The sequence below is a fragment of the Triticum dicoccoides genome, chromosome 2B (assembly GCF_002162155.2).
Source record: "Triticum dicoccoides isolate Atlit2015 ecotype Zavitan chromosome 2B, WEW_v2.0, whole genome shotgun sequence".
Taxonomy (NCBI): Eukaryota; Viridiplantae; Streptophyta; class Magnoliopsida; order Poales; family Poaceae; genus Triticum; species Triticum dicoccoides.
The window spans coordinates 312157342-312178385 of NC_041383.1; the positions used below are offsets into that span (position 1 = coordinate 312157342).

Below are 21044 nucleotides of genomic sequence, written 5' to 3' on the forward strand. Positions count from 1 at the left end.
CCCGGACCAGGCTGGGGGCGGCCCAGCCCAGTAGGGAGCACCATGCAGTCAGCTAGGGTTTCCCCAGCGGTCAACGGCGATGACGGCACGCCCGTCGGCCGGCGAGGAGCACTCCATGGATGGCAGTAGCTTGGATCGGGGGAGCAGCGAAATCTAGAGGTTCTGAAGGTGGTGATGAAGGGCCGGAAGGGCGATCGCCGGAACATCACCGGAGAGCCATCAGGCCCTGCCGGCTGTGAGGCGGACAATCCAGCCAGAGCACGCGTGCTAAGAAGCCTCCATGACGAGCGGCCAACACTGAGGTCATCCCGACCAACGACCCCCAGCCAGCTGGGCACCGGCGGCGGCAGGAACCCCCAGCCCTCAAGGCGTCGCCTTGCCCCGCGGCTACATGAGGTAAGCTCGGCAGCCAGCAAAGATGTTGACCATGCACGCGGGCAGCCGAACTCCCACCCCTGAGAGTAAGGCCGCCGACGGCACGGGGCTGCAGCAGGCGTGCCGGAACAGGGGGGCCACGTGGTCGCGGCAAACGATCGGATGGCCCCAGCAAGGTCGTCGACCTCCGCCACATCCGCCCAGACGACCCACGCAGGGGTCAAGGGGGACGGGGCGGAGCGGGGGCGGGAGAGACGCCAGCGAGGTCATCGACGGCCAGGGACAGGGGCGGGGATGGTAGAGACAGCGCAGGAGAAGCCACACCAAGCGCATCGCCCCGCAGGTCGCCAGGGTCGACCGAGCACTCAGCCATTCTGCCTACCTACCAAGCAGTTTCCAGTATACTAATTCTGACTTGACGTTCTGAAATCGAGAACGAGATGTTGCCTTCTTCACGATTATGATTGCATAACTAACCATTTTGAATAGCCTTAAAAACCCATTCTTAATAGACAAGGAGGAACATTCCAGAGATAGTAGCATTACAACTTACAATATTCAAACAGCATATCTGAATGTCCACAGATGAACACGAGATCGAGAATCAAGTTCTAGACAAGGGTTTACACAATAAAATTAAATAGATCAGAACATGGTTTCCCCATTTTATTTTAACTTTTTTTGAATCTGCAAGTGCACGAGAGAGTCTGTAGTGAAACATGTAACTTGATTATGTTACCATATTGGATATGTATTTGCTCCATTTATGTTTAGGTTTTCACCTGTCTACAAGTGCCTTCTTATCGATGTATTCAGGGACATACTCATCCGCCATTGAAAAAATAACCTGTAGATAAAACACTTACAAGATGTAAAATTCAGCAGCCATAAAAAGTCAGAAACTCGAAGCTGAATTCGTAATGCAACCATGCACAACACCAACGAAAGTAAGTCATTTTGTGCACTTTGCAGCATACAGTTAAATTCACAACATGCATTGAGGCAAAGAATTGAATTTTTAGAACACCGGCTCATAACCATTTTGTCAGTACTAGCGCACCGACGAGGGTCAAGAAACAGAGAGCAAGGAAGAGCATCGGCAAGAAAAAGACAGAAGGAACAAGCGGGTGATTCAAAAGTAGTGAGTTGGGCTGTAAGCATGGTTTGGGTGTTGGGCCATGGCCCGGCCAAGTCTTGTAATCGACTTGTGCATATATAAGCAACGGTCGAGTTCTGTAAGACGGCATCGATGAAATGAATTGAGTCACAGCCTCTGGTTCGCTCTTATCCTCTGTCGCCTTCTTCTACCTTCCAATCTCCTTCCCCGATCTAGATCCCCTTCTCCAGCTCCGATCCAATCGCCGGTGAACTCCTTCAACCCCTAGGGCGTGACAATCTTGTATCAGAGCCGTCGCTCCGCTCGCTCTCAATTTTTTTTCCCAAATCATACCCGGCAAATCCGAGGCGACGGTGGCAGATCCCCTAGGGTTGATCTGCGTAATTCCTGACCTGACGTGGGTTGATTTGGGGAACAAGCCGCAACCACGACGACATTCAAGCCGAACCCGCAGATGTGCTTCCTCGCAGATGAGATGGAGGCGCTGCAGGAGAGGATGCTGAAGGAGTTTGCCAAGATGCGCGCAGTGTAGGTCAAGCTCGCGGTCGTGGACGGCATCAGCACATAGCTCGAAGTTCTCGACGCCAAACTCACCGAGCAATCCTCCCGCATCGACCAAGTCCAGATGAAGGTGAATCTCTTGTGCGACACCCTGGGAAAAGTTCAGCAAGAGCAAGCGCACGCCGCGCAACTAGGTAAGCAACCGATCCCTCAAGGATTTGGAGAGAGTTCTTCTCCAACCGCATCGGAGGTGTCGAACGGCATATTGGACGCCATGCTAGGGGTGCCACCGCGGCCACCTCTGCGTTTTTCCCACGTACAACATCCACCACCACCAATAGATACCACTGCACTGCATGGGGATGAGGATCAGTCGAAGTCGAACAAAAGACAGTGGATGCTCAAGATAGATTTCCCTAGGTTTGATGGCATGGATGTTCGAATTTGGCTTGACAAGTGTGAGGCATTTTTTCACCTGTACCACATCCCGGACAACTTCAGAGTTACATCTGCTTCTCTGTACCTAACTGATAATGCAGCATACTGGTATCAGGCGTTTAAACAACAAAGTGCCTTTCACACGTGGGAGCAGTTCTGTGTTGCTGTGTTACAAGAGTTTGATGTCAATATCCATAGGGAAAGGATGAAGGAACTCATGTTGCTTATGTTGGAAATATGCCCTAGAGGCAATAATAAAATGGTTATTATTATATTTCTTTGTTCATGATAATTGTCTGTTATTCATGCTATAACTGTGTTATCCGGAAATCGTAATACACGTGTGAATACATAGACCACAACATGTCCCTAGTAAGCCTCTAGTTGACTAGCTCGTTGATCAACAAATAGTCATGGTTTCCTAACTATGGGCATTGGATGTCATTGATAACGGGATCACATCATTAGGAGAATGATGTGATGGACAAGACCCAATCCTAAGCATAGCTCAAAGATCGTGTAGTTCGTTTATCTAGAGCTTTTCCAAATGTCAAGTATCATTTCCTTAGACCATGAGATTATGCAACTCCTGGATACCGTAGGAGTGCTTTGGGTGTGCCAAACGTCACAACGTAACTGGGTTACTATAAAAGTGCACTACAGGTATCTCCGAAAGTGTCTGTTGGGTTGGCACGAATAGAGACTGGGATTTGTCACTCCGTATGACGGAGAGGTATCTCTGGGCCCACTCGGTAATGCATCATCATAATGAGCTCAATGTGACCAAGTGTCTGGTCACAGGATCATGCATTATGGTACGAGTAAAGTGACTTGCCGATAACGAGATTAAACGAGGTATTGGGATACCGACGATCGAGTCTCGGGCAAGTAACGTACCGATTGACAAAGGGAATTGTATACGGGATTGATTGAATCCTCGACATCATGGTTCATCCGATGAGATCATAGAGGAGCATGTGGGAGCCAACATGGGTATCCAGATCCCGTTGTTGGTTATTGACCGGAGAGGCGTCTCGGTCATGTCTGCATGTCTTCCGAACCCGTAGGGTCTACACACTTAAGGTTCGGTGACGCTAGGGTTGTAGAGATATTAGTACGCAGTAACCCGAAAGTTGTTCGGAGTCCCGGATGAGATCACGGACATCACGAGGAGTTCCGGAATGGTCCGGAGGTGAAGAATTATATATAGGAAGTCAGGTTTCGGCCATCGGGAAAGTTTCGGGGGTCACCGGTATTGTACCGAGACCACCGGAAGGGTCCCGGGGGTCCACCGGGTGGGGCCACCTATCCCGGAGGGCCCCATGGGCTGAAGTGGGAGGGGAACCAGCCCTAGGTGGGCTGGTGCGCCCCCCCCCCCTTGCCCTCCCCCTGCGCCTAGGGTTGGAAACCCTAGGGCTGGGGCGCCTCCACCTGGCTTGGGGGGCAAGTTTCCCCCCTGGCCGCCGCCCCCCCTTGGAGATTGCATCTCCTAGGGCCGGCGCCCCCCTAGGGGGCCTATATAAAGAGGGGGGAGGGCAGCCGCACCCATGCTCTTGGCGCCTCCCTCCCCCCTTGCTACACCTCTCCCTCTCGTAGAAGCTCGGCGAAGCCCTGACGAGATCGCTGCTGCATCCACCACCACGCCGTCATGCTGCTGGATCTCCATCAACCTCTCCTTCCCCCTTGCTGGATCAAGAAGGAGGAGACGTCTTCCTCATTCGTACGTGTGTTGAACGCGGAGGTGCTGTCCGTTCAGCAATAGGATCATCGGTGATTTGGATCACGACGAGTACGACTCTCTCAACCCCGTTCTCTTGAACGCTTCCGCTCGCGATCTACAAGAGTATGTAGATGCACTTCTTTCTCTCGTTGCTAGATGAACTCATAGATTGATCTTGGTGAAAGCTTAGAAATTTTTTATTTTCTGCAACGTTCCCCAACAGCTTAAACAAGGGGGTATAGTGGAGGAGTACAAACAGCAGTTTCAATAGTTGGTGTACCATATCAGGCTCTACGAGCCCACCATCAGCAACACTTTTCTGGTCACTCGCTTTGTCATGGGATTGAAAGAAGAGCTGCGTTCAGCTGTGGAGTTGCAATTGCTAGCAACAGTTCACTTGGCGGCTATGTATGCAGTGGTTTAGGAAGGGCTGGTCCAGCAACAAAAGTCTTTCAAGTCGATTTATACAAAATATGCATCTACTGGAAATGACAATAAACAACCCTTTGCTCCTGGTGAACTGTGGAAGGCCAAACAGTTGAAAGAGTATTGCCGTGCAAAGGGATTATGTTAAGGATGTGGAGAGAAATATGTGCCAGTGCATGCGTGTAAACCACCAGCTGCTCCTGCAGCTCAGTTGAAAACAACAGAGTTAGTGGATCCTCATGAAATTATCTCAGATGCAGTGTTAGATGCACTGGTGGACAATTACCAGTAGGAATGTGCTACAATTTTCTGACACAGCTCTGTCTGGAGCATCACAACCCAAAACCATTCAGCTGAGGGCTCTCATAGGGAATCAAGTGGTGCTGATACTCATTGACTCAGGGAGTACACACAGATTTGTGGATGAAGCATTGTTGGACAGGGTTTCAGTACCTGCACAAAAAATGCAGAGACCTATGCAAGTGAAGGTGGCCAATGGAGGACTGGTAGACTGTAGCAAATTTGTGCCTGAACTGACTTGGTGGATTCAGGGACAGCTTTTCCAGTGACATGCAAGTGCTTCCTCTAGGAGGCTATGATATTATATTAGGGATGGAATGGATAAAGAAGTGGGGTATGATACAGTGTCATTGGGCTGAGAAGTGGATTCAGTTTGAATACCAACAGAAAAACGTTGGGTTGCAAGGAGTACTACCTGCTAAAGTAGAGCCACTTAAGGAAGTCTCCATGGAACAGTTAAGGAAATGGGAAAAGGAAATGACATCTGGGCAATAGCTACGCTGCATCATATTGTAGTTATCCCTCAAACTCAAATACCTCAGGAAGTCCAACAGGTGTTACAGGCAAAACAAAGTTGTGTTCAATGATCCCAAAACCCTACCTCTATAGAGAGATTTTGATCATGAAATACATCTAGTACCTGGTGCAGTTCCTGTCAACTGCAGTCCATATAGGTATTCACCACAATAGAAGGATGAGATAGAGCGACAAGTAGCTGACATGCTATAGTCAGTGCTCGTCACACCCAGTTTAAGTCCTTTTGCATCTCCTGTGCTACTGGTCAAGAAAAAGGATGGCACCTGGAGATTTTGTGTGGACTACAGGAGACTGAATGAAGTGACAATCAAAAACAAATTTCCCCTGCCTGTAACTGATGAACAGTTGGATGAGTTAGGAGGAGCCAAATGGTTTCCTAAGCTAGATATGAGGTGTGTATATCATCAAATTCAAATGGTAGAAGCAGATGAGTTTAAAACAGCTTTTAAAACCCACAATGGATAGTATCAATTCAAAGTGATGTCATTAGGATTGTCCACAGCTCCTGCTACATTTCAGTGCTTCATGAATTACATATTCAAAGGCTCTAGTAGGAAATTTGTGTTAATATTCATGGATGATATTTTGGTTTTCAGTGGCACAATAGAAGAACATGTCACTCATTTGCAGTCAGTATTTGATAATCTGAAGGAAAACAACTTGTTTGTGAAAGAAAGCAAGTGCTCCTTAGCACAACAATCTATGGAATATTTGAGTCACATCATTTCTAACAAAGGAGTAAGTACTGATCCTACAAAAACTGTTGAAATGTTGGACTGGCGAACTCCCACCAATGTAACTGAATTGAGGGGCTTTTTGGGCCTAACTAGGTACTACAGAAAGTTTGTGCAGAGCTATGGTCTGCTGGCAATGCCACTCACAGCATTGCTCAAGAAGCAGTCCTTCCAGTGGTCTGAAACTGCTGAAACGGCATTTTAGTTACTCAAACAAGCCAAGGCCACAACACCTGTGTTAGCACTGCCAGATTTCACAAAAACTTTCACCATAGACATTGATGCTTGCAACACTGGCATTGGGGCAGTACTCGCACAAGTAGGACATCCTATAGCTTACTACAGTAAAGCCCTAGGAGTGAACAGTCAGAAGATATCCATATATGAGAAAGAATTTCTGGCTATCATGATGGCCATTAACAGATGGAGATCTTATCTGTCTAGAGATCCATTTGTTATCAGGACAGATCACTAGAGTTTGTGTCACCTGGGAGACCAGAACTTAACATCTGATTTGCAAAGGAAAGCAATGACAAAGCTAGTAGGACTAGATTTCTCTATTTAGTACAAAAATGGTGTTGAAAATACAGCTGCAGATGCATTGTCTAGAGTGGCACACCTGTTCCCAGTACAAGCACTGTCTACCAGCAAGCCTGTGTGGGTCCAGGAGATCTTGAATTCTTACACTATTGACCTTGCTGCCCAGGAAAAGCTCACCAAATTGGCACTGGACAATCAAGCTTGTCCTGGGTTTCAACTTCAGGAGGGCCTCATTAAACAGGAAGGGAAAATATGGGTGGGAGCTAATACTGGGCTCCAAACCAAGCTCATACAAGCCTTCCACTCCTCTCCAATAGGAGGTCACTCTGGTATGTTGTCAACTTATCACAAAGTGAAACAACTATTCAGCTGGACTGGTCTCAAGAAAGATGTGGAAAATTTTGTGAAACAATGCAATGTGTGTCAGCAAGCAAAACATGCGCACTGTAGAGTGCCTGGCCTGCTACAACCATTACTTGTACATGATGGACTTGGCAAGCAATCAGTATGGATTTCATTGAGGGTTTGCCCAAATCAGAAGGGTACAATGCCATTTTGGTGGTTGTTGACCGTTTTACCAAAGTAAGTCATTTCTTACCTCTGAAACATCCTTTCACAGCAGCATGAGTAGCAAAGGTTTTCCTCAACACTGTGTTTAGACTATATGGGCTATCGTTGTTCATAGTTTCAGATAGAGACAGAATCTTCACCAATGCCTTTTGGAAAGAATTATTAAGAATTTGGGGCACTGAGTTGCAAATGAGCATAATTTACCACCCTCAACTACCTCAAGCAGAGTTCTGGTACAACACCACTTACCACTCTTCCCTAGGTTGCACTCCTTATAAAGCCCTATATGGATATGAGCCACATGTGGGACAGTTGTACAGTCAAACTCAGTCTCACAACACTGAAGTACAGCATTGGTTGTCTATACATACTGAACCCACAACAGCAATAAAGGAACAGTTAGCCAAAGCACAGAGCAAGTATAAGCAGTTTGAGATTGCCAGAGGACTGACAGAGTTCATAGAAGGAGAGATGGTCTATTTACGCCTACAATCGTATGCCCAGTCGTTAGTGGTTAATCTTCCCTGCCCTAAACTGGCCATGAAATATTTTGGTCCCTTCAAAATTCTCTCCAAGATCTGTCAAGCATCATACAGATTGGAATTGACGTGAGGAAGCTTGGTTCATCCGGTGCTTCACGTCTAGGGGAGGAGGAAAACAGGGCTTTATAGCACCGTCAACGTGAGCGCGGATCTCTGCGGGTCAGAGAAGGATTGAGTCCCCATCCCATAGGCAGTGGATGGAGTTGTGACGGCGCCTATCGTTGGCGATAGCCTGGAAGTACGCGGTGTTAGCGTCCCCACAGAGCACCCACCGTTGGGTGCCCCGTTGGTGCCAATAAGCCTCCTCATTGGTGTATATGACCGAAAGCTGGCCTTTGAGATCGTAGCGCAACATCCATTCATCGGAGGAGAGCCTGGTGGAGTCTGCCAGAGAGTCTAGGGCTTTAATGGATGTAAGCAGAGCGGATTTCCGCTCCCTAAGGTCCCGTCCAAGGTTGGCTCCCCAACCCTTCATGAGCTGCCGGGACAGTTTAGCACAAAACTGCTAGGTGTCAATCACGGATAGAGACCCGTGGGGACGTCCTCGGGCCTCCACCCACCTAGCGGCCACCGCGTCCACAAAGCCCGGTTGGTTTAGCCAGAATAGCTCGAACCGAAACCGGGGAGGTGTGGTCGGGCGGTCATCAGATGTGGAAAGTTGCAAGGAGACGTGGTCCGACCCAATGCGGGTGATAGCACGCAAATAGGCGAGGGGGCACCGGAGCTCCCATTTCGGGATACTAGAACGTGATCCAGGATGGATCACGTTGGGTCGGCTTGTCTGTTGGTCCAGGTAAACCTGGCCCCAGTATATTCCAACTCGCAGAGCCCCAAATCCGCGATGTAGTCGTTAAACATTTGCATGCGGGGAAGGTTCACTAAGTCATTTTTCTTGTCCTCGGGGGATCGCAAGAGATTGAAGTCCCCACCGACCACTACAAGCAGTTGAGCTGTCGAGACCTTCCTCCGAAGCTTGTCAAGGAAGGTCGCCGAGCGGCGGTGATCGGCAGGGCCATAGACAATCACAATCTCCCACTTAAAGTTGAGTGAGCACTCAAACACTTCCATACTAACGAAGAACTCGCCCCTGTCCATGCCGCCCACCTCAAAGGTGTCATCCTTTATGCCTAGAAGGATGCCACTCGAATGGCCGGTGCTCCCAGTAGAAGGAAGCCAGTGCTAGGCAAACAGGTGAGAGCTCAGACGTTCAAGCTCTTGGAGGGAGAAGTCCGTCAGCATGGTTACTTTGATGGCTACAATGTCAATGTGTTCGTCTCACATGTACTCGACTAACTGGCGACGCCGGCCGTCTTGGCCGAAGCCGCGGATGTTCCAAAATAGGTTCTGCATCATGGCGCCATCGGGGGGCTGCTTGACCCCAAGATAGTGGAGGCGCTACGGGCCCTGAAGCAGCAGTGCGGGAGCGAGTGCGGCCACGGATTTCCTCCACCAACATCACGAGGGGGAGGCCGGGGTGCCTGCGTATGTAGGAGTCGGGCCCGGGTCTCGGCAAGTTGCCCGTCAAGGATCTCGTGGGCGCGAAGCGCCTCAAACTGCTCTAAGGGGGACCTAATTCCCCTGAAGACGATGGACGAGTCGGCAGCCACCTTGGCAAGGTGGCCGAGCGGAACAGCCTCAAGCGTGGAAAACGAGCAATAGGAAGAACTGGAGGGGAAATCGATCGCACCTGGCTCGAGGTTCCGGGCCACCGCCTGGAGCTCAAGACACTCGGGAATGGACGGCACCGGGAAGCCGGACGGGCGGTCCACATCGAGACAGGTACTGCGGCGGGAGGCAGTCACCGGTGTCGAGAAGGCCCGGGTCCGTCAGGCGTACGACACCGTCCGGGGCGGATGGGAAGCGACGGGGGTGACCACATTGTCGGTGGCCCCCAGGAGCAGCAGTGTCGGTGAAGCGGGCGCATATGCCTCCGAAGGGGCGACAGTCCCCGACCGTGCTGAGGAGGGTGGGTCCAGGACCAGCGAACCGACCTCCAGCGCCACCCGAGGGGCGGAGCCCGGAGGGGTGGGGGAGGGCAGCGATGAGCAACCCCCAGGGGGCCCCGGCAGGGGGGGCGCCAGGGGGATCAGCCGCCGTGCGAGACGGCAACACTAGGAGGTGCTCGTACGGAACCAGCTGTGAAGCGTCGAGCGCAGGGATGGAGCAGGGGGAGCGCGGCAAAGATGCCGGGATGACGAGGAGACCCACGCTGGATATGTCGCTCATCTTGGCAAAGGAGGCAAGGGAGGCAGCCGGCAACGGGGCAGGCAGCATCCCGTCAGAGAGGGCCAGGGCAAGAGACCATCCGGCTCCCGCACCCCCATAGCTCAGAGGAGGGTCGGAGGGCTCCCGAGAGGGGGAACGGCTGTGCTCCGAATGCTCGTCGTCGTTGTTCGGGTTGCCGTGGCGGGAGGGGCAAGGGCGGCGGTAGTGGGCGCCGTCGCGCTTGTCTGAACCACCCCCACCAAAGTGTCCATCGTCAGAGTATCGGGGGCTGCCAACGTGGTTGGGGGGCTTAGGGTAGATCTTGAGGTCGAATCCCTGGTCGTTGAAGAAGACTCAGACTGTGGCACAGAGCTTGGAGGAGTCCAGGCATTTGACTTTGACCCGGACCTCCTCCTCTTTGCGGAGGGAGAGCTCATCCACCACCACCACCTTGCCAAGGATCTTAGACATATTGCAAATCACCCTCTCAGAGCGGGGAATGTCGGGGAGCCCCGCTATGAGGATCCAGGCCGCGTGTCCAGGACGGCCACCGCCTTGGGGTCCACCTTAGGCTCACATATGTTGACCACGAGCTTGTTGAGGTTAGGGTGATGTCATCACTGCAGGTGCAGTAGCCCATGCGGATGGCATCCAGGAAGATCACGGTGAAGGAGTTGTCCGTGATCGGAGTCACCTGCCAGTCCCAGACGCACCGGCATAAGTGGTTGAGCTCATCCTCAATCATCTCCGGGGATGCGACACCCACCCCGACAACGGTGACGATCGGTTGGAGCGACGGGAAGGGAGGTGGGATGTCATCCACCTTGATGTGGAAGAAGCCGAGACCCTCGATGATGTGGCCGTACATCATGAGCTCCTCCGACACCGGCCGCTCCGGGCACAAGGCCGCGGGGTGGCCCGAGTCCTTGCATAGGTGGCACATAGGAGGGTTGGGGCACTCGACTTGGTAGTGACCCGCAATCCCGCGGTTGAAGCAAGGTGGCGGGTCACAGGAAGCCCTGGTGGCGGGCGTGGCCGAAGCTGCGGGTGGAGGGGCCGAGGCATTGGGGGCCTTCTTCTTCTTCTTCTTGGCACCTTGGCGCCCCCTCGCCCCGGTGCCGCCATTACCCAGAGGAAGACTGGGCTGGATCTGTGGTGGCTGGTACCGGCGTGGAGGGGCGGCGTCTGAGCCTGGGGGCGGGGAGGGGACGGAGAGCGGGCGCAGCGATGAGTAGGGGAGGGGGCCAGCGACGGCCCGAGCGCCACGAGTCTGCTAAGGGGGAGCGGGGCCGGTCCCTGCGGTCTTCGCGAGCGGGGGACCAACGTGAGTCGCGGCCTGGGGAGTGGCGGTCGTCCCGCGTCGGCAAGCGGCGGGACTCGCGGGGAAGGGACCAGCAGGCATCTCGGGAGGAGAGCTGGTGACGCAGGTCGGCTTCCCTGCGCTGGCCCTCCGGGGAGGCGCGGGCAGGAGCCCGGCGATCGTCCAGCGAGCATTTGGAGCGGCCAGCGTCGTCGCCCCAGTCGCGCGGCATGGAAGGTGGCGGCGGGGGGGGCGGCGTGGGAGGGGGAAAGCAGTTGCACGCGGTGTCGGAAGCAGGGGCGGGGTCGGAACAGGGAGACAGGGGCGCGGGGAGAGATGGCTGCTGGAGGGGAAACCCTTGCGGTAGCCATATCCCTCCATACACAGCTGGGCGAGGCCGTTGGGACCCAACTGGGCTGTCAACAGCCGCGAGCCGCCTTGGCCCATCAATCACAGGCGGCCCAGAGGGGCCTGCAACTGGTAACGGCGCGGTGGGAAGGGCGATCGCCGGAGAGCCACCAGGCCCTGCCGACGGCGAGGCGGACAATCCAGCCGGAGCACGGGTGCTAAGACGCCTCCAAGACGAGCGGGCGGGACCGAGGTCGGCCCGACCAGCGACCCCCCAGCCAGCTGGGCGCCGGCGGCGGCGGGAACCCCCAGCCCTCAAGGCGTCGCCTTGCCCCGCGGCTACATGAGGTGAGCTCGGCAGCCGGCGAAGATGCCGAGCACGCGTGCAGGCAGCCGAACTCCCACCCCTGGGAGTAAGGCCACCGGCGGCACGAGGCTCCAGCATGCGAGCCGGAACAGGGGGGCCACGCGGTCGCGGCAGACGACCGGACGGCCCGCAGCGAGGTCGTCGGCCTCCGCCACGTCCGCCCAGACAACCCACACAGGGGCCAAGGGAGGCGGGGGGAGGGAGCGGGGGCGGGGGAGACGCCGGCAAGGTCGTCGACGGCCAGGGACGGGGGCGGGGATGACGGAGCAGGCGCAGGAGAAGCAACACCAAGCGCATCGCCCCGCAGGTCGCCAGGGTCGCCCGAGCACTCAACCATCCTGCTTACCTATCAAGCAGTTTCCAGTATCCTAATTTTGACTTAACGTTCTGAAATCGAGAACGAGAGATCGCCTTCTGTATGATTATGAGATTATTTTTTGAAACTATGATGATATTTATAACAAATTCGGAAACTATACACCCTAATGCAGAAAAATCAAAAGTATCACCCCGTCGGCCTCCTGTTGGCCGAAGAGGGACTTTTCAGCCTATTGTAGCCCGAAGAGGGACTTTTCAGCCAACCATTGGCCAAAAAGGACTTTTCGGCCAACAGTTGACCAAAGAGTCCCTCTTCTGCCAACACATGCTCTACTGTTTTAGAAAATTCATATCAATTAGGACTTTTAGTATTTTAATTTGATTATTTTTGCATTAGATTAGAAATTTTATGAAATTTTTGTAGATATCAAGTTTGACTAGATTTGAAAGTTTGAATTTGAATTTTCATGAATTTTCTCAAATTACTAGATTGACTATAATTTGAGCTAGGAGTATTTTTTTTCAAATGATTCTTTTTGCTACTGGTTCTTTGTGACTTTGTTTAGAATTTTATAATTATTTAAAATTAGGATTTTATGAAAACAGTTCGGTTTTAGTGTTTTATAGGTTTTATGCTATTTCTTTTAATTTTAATTGCTTTAAATTGTTTTCTTTAGTTTTTTTGACATATTCTTTTTATTTCTGTTTAGTTATTAGTAGCTATTTTATTTGTAGTATTTTTTTTATTTTATTTCTTTTATCCTATGGTTGGCCAAAAAGTCCCTCGTCAGTCAATGGTAGGCCGAAAAGTCCCTCTTCGGCCAACAGGAAGCCGACAGGGTGATACTTTTGATTTTTCTGCATTAAAGTGTATAGTTTCCGAATTTGCTATAAAAATCATCATAGTTTCAAAAAAAATCCAATTATGATTGCATAACTAACCATTTTGAATAGCCTTAAAAAAAACACTCTGAATAGACAAAGAGGAACATTCCAGAGATAGTAGCATTACAACTTACAATTTTCAAACAGCATATCTGAATGTCCACAGATGAACACGAGATCGAGAATCAAGTACTAGACAAGGGTTTACACAATAAAATTAAATAGATCAGAACATTAGTACATAGAAAATTGACTAAGAAAACTACAAAAACGAAAGATTCTAACAGGTAAAGGGGGGTAAAGATTGCATCATATGACTATTGTATCTAGCTCCATGGATCGTCCCATCCTTTGGGTCCCTCCCTCTTAACAAAATCTACAATAACCTCGACAGCCTCTTGCACCCTGTTGGAAAGAGCATGGTTTCCCCATTTTATTTCAACTTTCTCTGAATCTCCAAGTGCACGAGAGAGTCTGCAGTGAAACATGTAACTTGATTATGTTACCATATTGGATCTGTATTTGCTCCATTTATGTTTAGGTTTTCACCTGTCTACAAGTGCCTTCTTATCGACGTATTCAGGGACATACTCATCCGCCATTGAAAAAACAACCTGCAGATAAAACACTTACAAGATGTAAAATTCAGCAGCCATAAAAAGTCAGAAACTCGAAGCTGAATTCGTAATGCAACCATGCACAACACCAACGAAAGTAAGTCATTTTGTGCACTTTGCAGCATACACTTAAATTCACAACATGCCTTGAGGCAAAGAATTGAATTTTCAGAACACCGGTTCATAACCGTTTTGTCAGTACTAGCGCACTGACGATGGTCAAGAAACAGAGAGCAGGGAAAAGCATCGGCAAGAAGAAGTCAGAAGGAACGAGCGGGTGATTCAAAAGTAGTGAGTTGGGCTGTAAGCGTGGTGTGGGTGTTGGGCCATGGGCCGGCCAAGTCTTGTAATTGACCCGTGCATATATAAGCAACGGTCAACTTCTGTAAGACGGCATCGATGAAACGAATTGAGTCTGAGCCTCTCGTTCGCTCTTATCCTCTGCTGCCTTCTTCTACCTTCCAATCTCCTTCCCCGATCTAGATCCCCTTTTCCAGCTCAGATCCGATCACCGGTGAACTCCGTCAGCCCCTAGGGCGTGACAATCTGGTATCAGAGCCGCCGCTCCGCTCACGCTCAATTTTTTCCCCGAATCGTACCTGGCAAACCGGAGGCGACGGTGGCGGATCCCCTGGGGTTGATCTGCGTAATTCCCGACCTGAGGTGGGTTGATTTGGGGAACGAGCCGCGACCACGACGACATTCAAGCCGAACCCGCAGATGCGCTTCCTCGCGGACAAGATGGAGGCGCTGCCGGAGCGGATGCTGAAGGAGTTCGCCAAGCTGCGCGCAGTGCAGGGCAAGCTCGCGGTCGTCGACGGCATCAGCACATAGCTCGAAGCTCTCGACGCCAAGCTCACCGAGCAATCCGCCCGCATCGACCAAGTCCAGATGAAGGTGAATCTCTTGTGCTACACCCTCGGAAAAGTTCAGCAAGAGCAAGCGCACGCGCAACAACTGGGGAAGCAACCGATCCCTCAAGGATTTGGAGAGAGTTCTTCTCCAACCGCATCGGAGGTGTCGAACGGCATATTGGGCGCCATGCTAGGGCTGCCACCGCGGCCACCTCTGCGTTTTTCCCAGATACAACATAGACCACCACCAATAGATACCACTGCACTGCATGGGGCTGAGGATCAGTCGAAGTCGAACAAAAGATAGTGGATGCCCAAGATGGATTAGAATGTTCGAATTTGGCTCGACAAGTGTGAGGCATTTTTTCACCTGTACCACATCCCGGACAACTTCAGAGTTATATCTGCTTCTCTGTACCTAACTGGTAATGCAGCACACTGGTATCAGGCGTTTAAACAGCAAAGTGCCTTTCACACGTGGGAGCAGTTCTGTGTTGCTGTGTTACAAGAGTTTGATGTCAATAATCCATAGGGAAAGGATGAAGGAACTCATGTTGCTTAAACAAGGGGGTACAGTGGTGGAGTACAAACAGCAGTTTCAACAGTTGGTTACCATATCAGGCTCTACGAGCCCACCATCAGCAACAGTTTTCTGGTCACTCGCTTTGTCATGGGATTGAAAGAAGAGCTGCGTTCATCTGTGGAGATGCAATTGCCAGCGACAGTTCAGTTGGCGGCTATGTATGCAGTGGTTCAGGAAGGGCTGGTCCAGCAACAGAAGTCTTTCAAGTCGACTTATACAAAATATGCAGCTACCAGAAATGACAATAAACAGCCCTTTGCTCCTGGTGAACTGTGGAAGGCCAAACAGTTGAAAGAGTATCGCCGTGCAAATGGATTATGTTTTAGAGAAATATGTGCCAGGGCATGCCTGTAAACCACCAGCTGCTCCTGCAGCTCAGTTGAAAACAGCAGAGTTAGTGGATCCTCATGAAATTATCTCAGATGCAGTGTTAGATGCACTGGTGGACAATTACAATTTCTGACACAGCTCTTTCTGGAGCATCACATCCCAAAACCATTCAGCTGAGGGCTCTCATAGGGAATCAAGTGGGGTTGATACTCATTGATTCAGGGAGTACACACACATTTGTGGACCAAGCATTGTTGGACAGGGTTTCAGTACCTGCACAAAAAATGCAGAGACCTATGCAAGTGAAGGTGGCCAATGGAGGACTGGTAGACTGTACCAAATTTGTGCCTGAACTGACTTGGTGGATTCAGGGACACAGTTTTTCCAGTGCCATGCAAGTGCTTCCTCTGGGAGGCTATGATATTATATTAGGGATGGATTGGCTAAAGCAGTGGGCTGTGATGCAGTGTCATTGGGCTGAGAAGTGGATTCAGTTTGAATACCAGCAGAAAACTGTCAGGTTGCAAGGAGTACTACCTGCTAAAGCAGAGCCACTTAAGGAAGTCTCCATGGAACAGTTAAGGAAATGGGAAAAAGGGAATGACATCTGGGCAACAGCTATGCTGCATCATATTGTAGTTAGCCCTCAAACTCAAATACCTGAGGAAGTCCAATAGGTGTTACAGGCAAACAAAGTTGTGTTCAATGATCCCAAAACCCTACCTCCACAGAGAGATTTTGATCATAAAATACATCTAGTACCTGGTGCAGTCCTGTCAACTGCAGGCCATATAGGTATTCACCACAACAGAAGGATGAGATAGAGCGACAAGTAGCTAACATGCTACAGTCAGGGCTCATCACACCTAGTTTAAGTCCTTTTGCATCTCCTCTGCTACTGGTCAAGAAAAAGGATCGCACCTGGAGATTTTGTGTGCACTACAATGAGACTGAATGAAGTGACAATCAAAAACAAATTTCCCCTGCCTGTAATTGATGAATTGTTGGATGAGTTAGGAGGAGCCAAATGGTTTTCCCAGATAGATCTCAGGTCAGGATATCATCAAATTTGAATGGCAGAAGCAGATGAGTTTAAAACAGCTTTTAAAACCCACAATGGACAGTATCGGTTCAAAGTGGTGCCATTTGGATTGTCCACAGCTCCTGCTACATTTTAGTGCTTCATGAATTACATATTCAAAGGCTCTAGCAGGAAATTTGTGTTAATATTCATAGATGATATTTTGGTTTTCAATGGCACATTAGAAGAACATATCACTCATTTGCAGTCAGTATTTGATACTCTGAAGGAAAACAACTTGTTTGTGAAAGAAAGCAAGTGCTCTTTTGCAGAGCAATCTATGAAATATTTGGGTCACATCATTTCTAACAAAGGAGTAAGTACTGATCCTGCAAAAACTGCTACAGTGTTGGACTGGCCAACTCCCACCAATGTAACTGAATTGAGGGGCTTTCTGGGCCTAACTGGGTACTATAGAAAGTTTGTGCAGAACTATGGTCTGCTGGCAAAGCCACTCACAACATTGCTCAAGAAGCAGTCCTTCCAGTGGTCTGAAACTGCTGAAACAACATTTCAGTTACTCAAACAAGCCATGGCCACAACACCTGTGTTAGCACTGCCAGATTTCACAAAAGCTTTCACCATAGAGACTGATGCTTGCAACACTGGCATTGGGGCAGTACTCACACAAGTAGGACATCCTATAGCTTACTACAGTAAAGCCCTAGGAGTGAACAGCTAGAAGATATCCATATATGAGAAAGAATTTCTGGCTATCATGATGGCCATTGACAGATGGAGATCTTATCTGTCCAGAGCTCCATTTGTTATCAAGACAGATCACCAGAGTTTGTGCCACCTGGGAGACCAAAACTAAACATCTTATTTGCAAAGGAAAGCAATGACAAAGCTAGTAGGACTAGATTTCTCTATTCAGTACAAAAAGGGTGTTGAAAATACAGCTGCAGATGCATTGTCTAGAGTGGCACACCTGTTCCCAGTACAAGCACTGTCTACCAGCAAGCCTGTGTGGGTCCAGGAGATCTTGAATTCTTACACTGTTGACCCTGCTGCCCAGGAAAAGCTCACCAAATTGGCACTGGACAATCAAGCTTGTCCTGGGTTTCAACTTCAGGAGGGCCTCATTAAACAGGAAGGGAAAATATGGGTGGGAGCTAATACTGGGCTCCAAACCAAGCTCATACAAGCCTTCCACTCCTCTCCAATAGGAGGTCACTCTGGTATGTTGTCAACTTATCACAAAGTGAAACAACTATTCAGCTGGACTGGTCTCAAGAAAGATGTGGAAAATTTTGTGAAACATTGCAATGTGTGTCAGCAAGCAAAACATGAGCACTGCAGAGTGCCTGGCCTGCTACAACCATTACTTGTATCTGATGGTCCTTGGCAAGCAATCAGTATGGATTTCATTGAGGGTTTGCCCAAATCAGAAGGGTACAATGCCATTCTGGTGGTTGTTGACCATTTTACCAAAGTAAGTCATTTCTTACCTCTGAAACATCCTTTCACAGCAGCATCAGTAGCAAAGGTTTTCCTCAACACTGTGGTCAGACTGCATGGGCTACCTTTGTTCATAGTTTTAGATAGAGACAGAATCTTCACCAGTGCCTTTTGGAAAGAATTATTCAGAATTTGGGGCACTGAGTTGCAAATGAGCACAGCTTACCACCCTCAAACAGATGGGCAAACAGAAAGGGTGAATCAATGTCTAGAAATGTATCTCAGGTGTGTTGTTCATGCCTCACCAACTAAATGGGTCCCCTGGCTACCTCAAGCAGAGTTCTGGTACAACACCACTTACCACTCTTCCCTGGGTTGCACTCCTTATAAAGCCCTATATGGATATGAGTCGCATGTGGGACAATTGTACAGTCAAACTCAGTCTCACAACACTGAAGTACAACATTGGTTGTCTATACATACTGAACACACAGCAGCAATAAAGGAACAGTTAGCCAGAGCACAGAGCAAGTATAAGCAGTTTGCATATCGCAAGAGGACTGACAGAGTTCATAGAAGGAGAGATGGTCTATTTACGCCTACAACTGTATGCCCAGTCGTCAGTGGTTAATCGTCCCTGCCCTAAACTGGCCATGAAATATTTTGGTCCCTTCAAAATTCTCCCCAAGATCGGCCAAGCATCATACAGATTGGAATTGTCGGGGAGGAAGCTTGGTTCATCCGGTGTTTCAAGTCTCTCAGTTGAAAGAACACGTGCCTGATCATACTCCAATATTCACTACTCTGCCAACGTCACTGGACTTGTCTGATCCAGAGGTACAACCCGAAGAGATCCTTGACCGCCGCCTGGTCAAGAAAGGCAACGCCGCGCATCAACAGGTGTTGGTCAAGTGGGCAAAATTTCCTGCAACTGAAGCTACATGGGAGGACTACCAAGTGCTCCGTTCCAGGTACCCGACTGCACCAGTTTGGGGACAAGCTGGTTCTCCAGGGGAGGGTACTGTCAGTACTAGCGCACTGACGATGGTCAAGAAACAAAGAGCATGGAAAAGCATCGACAAGAAGAAGACACAAGGAATGAGCGGGTGATTCAAAAGTAGTGAGTTGGGCTGTAAGCGTGGTGTGGGTGTTGGGCCATGGGCCGGCCAAGTCTTGTAATCGGCCCGTGCATATATAAACAACGGTCGACTTCTGTAAGACGGCATCGATGAAATGAATTGAGTCTGAGCCTCTCGTTCGCTCTTATCCTCTGATGCCTTCTTCTACCTTCCAATCTCCTTCCCCGATCTAGATCTCCTTCTCCAGCTCCGATTCGATCGCCGGTGAACTCCGTCAGCCCCTAGGGCGTGACACGTTTTAATCCAAACGCAGCTTAATTTCAAGTATCTTTGCATTGTGCCTTCATATTATCTTAGAAATCAACTGTCATCTTTACATGTACACTGGCATCAATCCCTACAGATTCTAAGCTCCGTAGGAAGGGAGGCTTCTGTTGCGTTGGGGTTGTGGTTAGCGCTTGTGGACCCACCTACAAGTGACTGGCTCATTCTGCTTTGTCAGGTCGGTATGTTGAGCGGTGAAAAATCGAGTACAAATACCAAGCTCCATAAAAGGGAGCTTTGTGGTGCATCAGGGCTGGAGGTATCGCATGGCCCTGGCTGTCAATCCGTGGACAACTTGTGTACATCTGATGGGCCACCTGTGGGTATGAGAGGCGTGCATGTAAGGCTTTGTGTATTATGTGTTGTCGCTCGTGGGGTTTGGGTGGCGTGGGGAGTGGGGAATAACCCATGTGGTTGGCTCCTGGGCATAGGACTGCTCTGTGTGGCATTGTGATTGCGCGGGAGGGCTGTAGAGGTGCTTTGTTGCTGAAGGGAGCGGTTTCCGCTACGCCGCTGACCTTCCGTTTGTCAGCACTACCTCTCATGTCCTGCTTGCTGAGGAGAGGGATCCGTTCATCAGCTGGGTAGGCCTAGGGTTGCATCGTTTTCTGACCTGAGGTTTGACGGGTAGAAGCGCAAAAAAAGAAGTGGACCCTATTATCAAAAAGCAGCGCGGCAAAGCGCACGTCCGTTCTAGTATAAATGCAAGCATCCAACTTTCCATGTCATAAAAGATAAAGCAGGGACAGGCATGATGTTCAATACCTGATGAAATATTTTCTTAGCAAATGACTACTTAGTACTAATTTTCAAGATATTCCTTTCTTATCTCCACCGAAGTCATGAAGTGCTTAAGAAAAGCACTATGGTATACTTGTGTTGTTTATCTACCAATAAGTCCAGCTATTTGAAGTCCATACTGTCACGTACATAACAAGTCAATGCCATGCAAATATTGTGTAACTTCATAGGAATACTAATAGGTTCTTTAATGAAAAAAAATCCCCAAAAAAACTTTGGCAATATGGATGGTGAAAACCATTGATCAGCATAAAATTAAGGTCAAAAAATCATGACAGAATCACAAAGCTCCCTGCCATCAGAAGAGAATGGACAACCTGAATATTATGTTTACTATCATTCTTGGCAATGAAATCACTCAAGAACTTCCTGTTTTTAAGTGATTTAACAAGGTCAAATAGTAAAGAGGAACAATACCAGGCACTGTGTGGTTGACATATGACCAAGTCTCTGCTTCAGCTGATCTTCACTAAGATCAGAACTGAACATATCATCATCACCCATATATGCACAAAGGGAGTGGAACCTACAGATTTTGTATGTATAATTAGAATAGAAGTCAATTTAAAAATCCCTATAGAGATCACATTAACTACTGCCAGATAGATCCAAAAAGATAAAAGATATGCAAGCAAAATATTTCGAGTTTGTGTCTCTCTTCCCTCTTCCGCATTGGCTTTTAGGGTCTGTCACAGGTGATGTTTCTTAAGCTAATTGGCATGTTTCTTGGTCGATGGTTGTGGATTTCTCA

At 49.5% G+C, this 21044-nt stretch overlaps 1 protein-coding gene across 5 annotated transcripts in view; it reads right to left on the reverse strand.

The window, feature by feature from the left end:
- Window positions 1-1112: 1112 nt before the first annotated feature.
- The window catches only part of LOC119363593 (UPF0613 protein PB24D3.06c-like), a 49551-nt gene continuing 29619 nt past the window's right edge, over window positions 1113-21044 (reverse strand). For 3 of the 5 annotated variants that reach the window (XM_037628980.1, XM_037628979.1, XM_037628976.1), the window contains 3 exons: window positions 20711-20819; window positions 13773-13837; window positions 13290-13697 (listed from right to left, as the gene is read on the reverse strand). In XM_037628980.1, the coding sequence (XP_037484877.1) occupies window positions 13550-13697; window positions 13773-13837; window positions 20711-20819 (322 nt within the window). In that variant the 3' untranslated portion in view covers window positions 13290-13549. Of the gene's footprint in view, window positions 1223-13289; window positions 13698-13772; window positions 13838-15141; window positions 15646-20710; window positions 20820-21044 lie in introns of those variants that run through there. The other 2 variants (XM_037628978.1, XM_037628977.1) reach the window with 2 other exon arrangements.